The sequence below is a fragment of the Gossypium raimondii genome, chromosome 3 (assembly GCF_025698545.1).
Source record: "Gossypium raimondii isolate GPD5lz chromosome 3, ASM2569854v1, whole genome shotgun sequence".
Lineage (NCBI taxonomy): Eukaryota > Viridiplantae > Streptophyta > Magnoliopsida > Malvales > Malvaceae > Gossypium > Gossypium raimondii.
The window spans coordinates 21,231,482-21,238,864 of NC_068567.1; the positions used below are offsets into that span (position 1 = coordinate 21,231,482).

The following is a 7,383-nucleotide window of genomic DNA, read 5'->3' on the forward strand; positions in this document are numbered from 1 at the left end:
GACCTAATACAAGAGAGACCCAAAACTCCCTCATGACAAGTATAAGGGGTGGCAACCCTAGTAAAATAACTAGGGTTAGTCACCCCTCTCTCTCTTAATTCAACTATGGGATTTTTTTATATTAAATAAAAATATTTTCTTATACTAATTCAATTAAGGTTTTACTTCCTCTAGTAGGGCTAAAAATACACAACTTTGAGATATTGTTATTCTACCTAAAAATAAGTCAGAATTTATTTCTAATTATAAATTCTATTTTCTAAGAATAACAATTCTACTAGTTTCTAAACGCGCGCGTGCGAGAAAGAGAGAGAGCGATATTTAGTTTCCTATTGAAAGTAAAAATATTAATTCTGATTTTGTGTTTGATTTGAAATAATTTAAGTCCACACTCGAGGCAACTCATGGTAAAGAATAGCGGAGATGATTGTTTGGTAGAAAGTCGGGCACATCTAGGATCCATCTCACTCAAAGCATAGGTACTATTTTGGGAAAAAGTTTTTTTCTATAAATATCACAAACTGGTTTGATTTTCAAATTTTTTATTTTTTTTCTGTGCAAGAAAACTGTTTTCGAATCGAATTTTTTTCAATAGCTTAGTCATACCTTCCAAGCTGAATTCACATTTTGGAAGATCAACTTCATTAAGTGAACTTAATGTGTCATCTTTCACAAGTCTAGTGATTCTTTCTTGGTTAATATGATCAAGTCTCAAAAGTCAAAGGTACGTCTCATTAGATTAAGAAGTTTTAAGCCTTTTATTTTATAGTTCAATTTCAAGCAGTGTGTACATCTTTGGTTTGATAAAATAGAAATTATTAGACCTTCATCCATTACAGACAAGAGTATGATTTCTAAATATTGCAATACTATTATTAAAAGTCACGGTCAAGCCGTCTTTAAATTATTAAAACTCTCTTTTCGATCTTGTTTATCTAGATTTTCCGCTAGAGGCATCAATTCTAGCGTATGAGGCATTTCCACTAGATTTTCCTCTGTATTCTGTCCGTCAACCACTCCTCATGACTCATCGTCTCTATTGGTTGGTTGTTGGTCCTTACCAAGTCTTCCTTTCTTGTTTACATTTCGAAGTAACCCTCAAAAGTCAAACTTTCCAATCCTATTAAGGTATATCATGTCTTCTTTTTATCAAGGTTTTGCATTTATTTTTTTTTATAGAAATGTAATCTATTTTCTCCATTCGAAATGGGTCTGTTTATTTTTAGGTGAACTTATGATTTTTTTCCTTAAAGTTTTTTTTACTTTGGACTAAACTGATCTACATAAATCAATTAAAATAAAATGCTATGGAAAATGCTTTCAAATATTTTCACTGAAGAAAATAAAAAAAATTCTAAATTTTGATGTTTCTAATGCTTTGATAAATGATAAATGACATGAACATTAACATTAAAAATAGTGGCTTGTAAGATTGACATGGTTTTGTATTATATATATGTATGTATATATACATGGATGATGGTTAATCTTTGGAAGCATGAGTTTATGGCTGCTACACAAACACAGACAAAGAAAGCCTACTAAACTCAGTTGATTTGATTAACTGACCGAAAATGACTCGGGTTTGTTTTTTCAATTTTCCCTTAAAGTTGGTTCAGTTTTGGTTCCATAAAAAAAGGGAAAGTTGATTAAGTCAATTTTCAATTTTTTTGCACTGAATCGATTGACCTGATTGATTGCTCACCCCAATTGGAAGGTAAGATGACCAAGTGATTTGTGACACCTCACAATTAACCCAATCACTGGATTCGAATATATGATAACACATTATGTTTCTGGAGCAACTTAGACTATCATAATCCAATTACAAAATAATTAAGCATATAAACATGGGATAATTTAAAGCATTTTCAATCTTGAATATAATTATGATTTATCAATGTTTAATGACCTCACTAAGTAGGTCTCGGGGTTATACAGGGTTAATATACTTTAAAAGTTGGTTAAATTCGATCGTTAATTTTGGTTCTTATACTTTTCGAATTAGACAATTTTAGTCTCTTTACTTTTTAAATTATGAAATTTTAATCCTAACCCAAACAATAGTAGTTAAATTCGTTCGGTTAAATTCAATTACTAGTTCTGCACTATATGTACAATTGTAGATTTAATCAATATTTTCTAATTGGCTCATTCTAAGCCCCTATAGCTTTTCGAATTTTGAAATTTCAGTCTTGACACAAATGACCGTTATTAATCCATTAATTGAATTTTCAGTGAGTAATATGTAGAAATAACAAGTTGGCATGACATTACACATATAATAATATGTTTGCAGTATCAAATTTTGGAAATAGCAGAACTTAATCAAATGAATTCAACATTTATCGTTTAGTAAGGATTGAAATTTTAAAATTTGAAAAGTATAAAGGCTAAAAAATGACCAACTTAAAGTATAAGGCCTAAATCCACAACTTTTGCAAAGTACAGGAACTAATAGCAGCATTTGCACAAATTGTGGATTTAGGCCTTATACTTTAATTTAGTCAATTTTAATCCAAATTTCAAATTTTCAATCCTCACCAAACAATTAAGTTAAGTTTTGTTATCTCCAAAATTTGATGTGCCAAACATATTACTATATGTGTTTTTTATATATTACTTACTAAAAATCGAGTTAATGGTTTAACGACTGTCATTTGCATCAAGACTAAAATTTCAAATTTGAAAAGTATAGAAACTTAGAATGATCCAATTGGAGAATATGTACCAAAACTACAATGGTATGTATAGTATAAGACTAGTAATTAAATTTAACCAAACAGATTTAATTGCTATTGTTTAGATTAAGTCTAAAATTTCTAAATTCGAAAACTACATGAACTAAATTGGTCAACTAAAATTGACCAATTCGAAAATTATAAGACTAAATTCATAACTTACACAAATTACAGGGACTAATAGAAGAATTTAAAATAAAATTTATGGTTGGCTGCTCTCTAATTCAAAGCAGATAAAATTCGTGTAAATTCCATCCTGTTAAAATAAAAGCGTGAACAATTGATGCCTCCACCTTTGGATTTATAATACCAACCTCAACCTGCCACAAAGACCTCACCTTCCATTAAAGGTGATCTACAATTTGCTCTTACTGTTTGACATGCTTCCTAATGCCTTGGCCTTCTCTCGTAGAACATATTTCTGCGTCTTTCCAGTCGAAGTCTTAGGCAAATCCTGGAAAACCACTGTTCGAGGAGCCATGTAGTGGGGCAAGTTATCTCGACAATATTTGATAATTTCATCAACACTGGCTTCGTGACCATCCTTCAACTTTACAAATGCACAAGGTGTCTCCCCCCAGTAATCATCTGGTCTTGCCACCACAGCTGCCTCTAGCACAGCTGGATGGCTGAACAGCACTGATTCCACTTCAATGGAGCTTATATTTTCCCCCCCAGAGATGATTATGTCCTTGGACCGGTCCTTGAGTTCTATGTAACCATCAGGGTGTCTCACTCCCAAGTCCCCACTTCGGAACCATCCACCATTAAAAGCATCCTTCGTTGCTTTTATGTTTTTAAGGTATCCATTCATGACAGTGTTGCCTCTAAACATAACCTCACCTATACTCCTTGCATCAGGTGGCATACTCTTCATAGTTACAGGATCTTTAACATCGATTTCCTCTATACCAAGATGATTCAACCCCTGCCTAGCCTTGATCTTAGCCTGTACTTCTTGAGGCAGAGAATCCCATTCTGGTTTCCAAGTGCATACTATTCCTGGACCATAGGTTTCAGTCAGGCCATATGAATGAACCACTCTAAATCCCAGTTCATCCATTTTGAAAAGTACATGAGGTGGTGGTGGTGCGGCTCCCGTCATGATCACAACTTTCCCTGGAAGACGTCTTTGGTTGCTAGCTGGTGCATTTATTATCATGTTCAAAACCGTAGGTGCACCACCCATGTGAGTCACCTTGTACTTAGCAATATTAGAAAATATTCCTCCCGCAGAGACATTTCTTAAACATACATTTGTACCACCTTGAGCAGCAACTCCCCATGTAAGACACCATCCATTGCAATGAAACATAGGAACAGTCCATAAATATACAGGCATTGAGGGCATCTCATTGAGAAGAATTGTGGCTAGAGAATTGAGATAGGCACCTCGGTGGCTATAAATAACACCTTTTGGGCTTGATGTCGTACCAGAAGTATAATTAAGCGAGATGGGTTCCCACTCATCTTCTGGTCTTCTAATATCAAAATCTAGTTTCCCCATTGCTAATAGACTGTCATAGTCCAAGTTTGCAGATGTGGAGTTGGTGTTGCTCCTGGAAGGAACTTGCCGATCATGATCCGGGATCAAGACTAGTTGGGGCAGCTTAGCACTCGTGTTGGATAGTATTTTCAATGCTCCCTCTGCAATATGGAGGAATTCGTAATCTACAAAAAGGAATTTGGCTCCTGAATGCTTCAATAACACTGCCACCGTTGAGGAATCATGACGTATATTGAGTGTACATAGAACAGCCCCAGCCATCGGAACACCAAAATGAAGTTCATACATCACTGGAACATTTGGGGCTAATACAGCAACCTGCTCTCAAACAAGCAAAGATCACCTTGGCATGCAGTAACAAGGAAAACACTATAGAGGTGAAAAGAAGATAAAATCAAGTTCGATAATTGAAGTATGGCCTATAGAAGCAAATCCGTTTAATCCAAGCTTAGAAAGGACAATAAATAGCATTTTTGAACGAATATCACACATCCAATGCAGAGGAAGAGGGAGAAAACACCAGTAACACAACCTCCAAAACCAACTCAATTGGAATATAATTCAACCAGTAACACAAAACTGGGAATGCAAGTTTCCCGGATTTGAATCCGAAAATTTAACAGCCAAATAACTAGATTTAAAATTTAAAGTCTTGGGCTTTGACAAACTAGTCTAAAAAAAGCAGAAAATCACTGGATTGAAGAAAGCTAAAGCTCATAAATGGCAAGAAAAAAAAACTAGGGATAGAGAAGAGAAAGGAGGCAAAAGAGAGAATTACCACATGACGAGGGGCAATTCCCAGCTGGGCAAGCGCAGAAGCGAGACGAACGCACCTCTGACGAGTCTGTTTCCAGGTATACTTGACATCACCGTGGACAAGGGAGACAGAGTCTGGGTAGATAACCGCGGCGCGGTCCAAGAAGGTGATTGGAGTCAAAGGAACGTAGTTTGCAGAGCACTTGATTGAACCTTCCATATCTCCTTCAACCCTTCCGTGGGAGATTTGGCAATGTAAAAGATTAATTAGTGTGTGAAGATAGGATTATCGGATTGAGTCTGGACTGTGTACTCCTTGCTTTATGGTAATTTTTATTTTGATTTATGTTTGTCTTACCTCATCACATCATATAAACTAATGACATAATAAAAGAGAAACGTCAATGTCAAAGTTGGGGCAAAACACCATTAAAAGAATTTTTTTTTCGAAATAGCCCGGTATTTTATTATTTATCGGAATAATTTTTTTTCCCGAAAGCGCGTCCACGTCAGCGCGATGTCAGGGGACGTGACAGAAAATTGCGTCCCTGAGGGCGCGATTTGCTTACGTGGATAGAATTCGCTCCCTCAAAGGCGTGTTTTGTTGCTACGTAAGCGCTCCCTTGGGGACGCGTTTTGCCCGTTTTGCTCGCTTCTACCCACGTTAGGTTTTGGGTTTTTAGGGTTAGGTTTAGGGTTAGGGTTTTGAGTTTTTAAGATTTTTAGGGTTTTGGAGAAAAAATTAAATAAATAAAAGATTAGAGTTTAGGGTTTAGGGTTTAGGGTTTAGAATTTTTTAATTAAATTAATTATAATTTTTTCAAAATTGGATTAGGTTTCGTGTTTATGGTTTTTTAAGAAAAAATTAATTAAATTAGGGTTTAGGGTTACGTGAGTAATTTAATTAAAAATTTATTAAGGAAATCGCTCCCACGTGGACGCGCTTTTGGTACAGTAGGTCCTGAAAAAATAATTTCGAGTTGACGTTTCTAAGCAAATAGTATAAAAACGCTTCAAGCAGGATGCTTTATCAGAAGAATTTCTGAAATTGCTCCCACGTGGACGCGCTTTTGCTACAGTAGGTCCTGAAAAAATAATTTCGAGTTGACGTTTCTAAGCAAATAGTATAAAAAACGCTTCAAACAGGATGCTTTATCAGAAGAATTTCTGAAATCGCTCCCATCTAGACGCGCTTTTGCTACAGTAGGTCTTGAAAAAATAATTTCGAGTTGACGTTTCTAAGCAAATAGTGTGTAAAACGCTTTAAGCGGGATGCTTTATGAGAAGAAATATTGAAATCGCTCCCACGTGGACGTGTTTTTGCTACAGTAGCATGTTTGGGCTGAAGCTATAAATGAGGCAAAAAATGTTCTCAGATTGCATAAGTTATAGCAAAAACAATTTCGAGAGGCTAAGAATGTTAGAAATTAAAGATGAGTGAACGTATTAGTGTTGTTATTTACTATGATGGTGAGGTTTGCCACATCGAGAACGGTGTTGTTTTTTTATCGGAGAATACAGTGCGACTGGTTTTTAACCAGAACATAGATTTAACAGAACTTCGTAAAAGAATTAGGCGAAAAATTTTTGGAACGACGCCAATGAAAGTTCTGTCTATTGCGTATTGATTTTGTTCTTCTATTGATCCAGTGACATATGACTCGTTCGACATAACATGTGCTCGTAGCTTGGAGGCAATAGTGCAGACTCATCTTGCTAGTGAAGCACCTTATATTGAGTTATATGTACAATTTACATCGCCAAATGATGTACTTGCGACTAGTGTTCAAGAGGTATACACGACCCCTGGCCGACACTCGGTTAGTGGGTTACAAAACACGGAACAACCCATGTTTGGTAGCAGTGTAGAATGCACATCCCCTGCAAGACACTCTGTCGGTGGATGGGACATGTACGTCGGTGGCTCGATGTTTGATGCTGGAAATACGTACTGAGGAACGGCATCAAGTTCTAGTGGTTGGCAATCTACATCCAATTGGGGACGTTATGAAATGCCCAAAAGAAGGGATGATGTACTCCCTACGACGTCCACCGGTGAGGGGACCTTGTACGTTGTAGATGATGGTGGGTTAGAAGATGACTCCGATCTGGATCCACCTCGAGAGCCCGGGCCCGATGGTGCAGAAGTTGGCTTATTTTCTGAACCTGAAGATGCTGAAGGGAGTTCAGATGAAGAAGAAAATCCACGATCCAGAGCATACTCACCTCCAGCCCACATGCTCCAGCCCACATGCATAATGTTGATCTGTCTGCAGATGATGCGTTAGAGTTTCCAGACCTACCACACCGGTTGCGTGATCGTACAAGTTCGGGGTTGGATTCGGGTGAATTTGAAGCTGGTAATCAGTTTTCTAACAA

The 7,383-nt window shown here is 36.6% G+C and overlaps 1 protein-coding gene across 1 annotated transcript; it reads right to left on the reverse strand.

The window, feature by feature from the left end:
• Positions 1-2,728: 2,728 nt before the first annotated feature.
• LOC105793847 (butanoate--CoA ligase AAE1) lies at positions 2,729-5,341 on the reverse strand. Its single transcript, XM_012622705.2, has 2 exons — positions 5,027-5,341; positions 2,729-4,566 (listed from the first exon to the last, which is right to left on the reverse strand). The coding sequence occupies exons 1-2, from the start codon at positions 5,222-5,224 to the stop codon at positions 3,097-3,099; spliced, it is 1,668 nt and encodes a 555-aa protein (XP_012478159.1). The 5' UTR covers positions 5,225-5,341; the 3' UTR covers positions 2,729-3,096.
• Between the last annotated feature and the right edge of the window lie 2,042 nt (positions 5,342-7,383).

What these genes read in the sequence shown, in the direction of transcription:
- LOC105793847 (XM_012622705.2), bottom strand. Translation starts at nt 5,224, where the DNA reads ATGGAAGGTTCAATCAAGTGCTCTGCAAACTACGTTCCTTTGACTCCA. An exon ending in GAATTGCCCCTCGTCATGTG is followed by an intron (nt 4,567 to 5,026) that starts GTAATTCTCTCT and finishes GTTTGAGAGCAG; the next exon opens with GTTGCTGTATTAGCCCCAAA.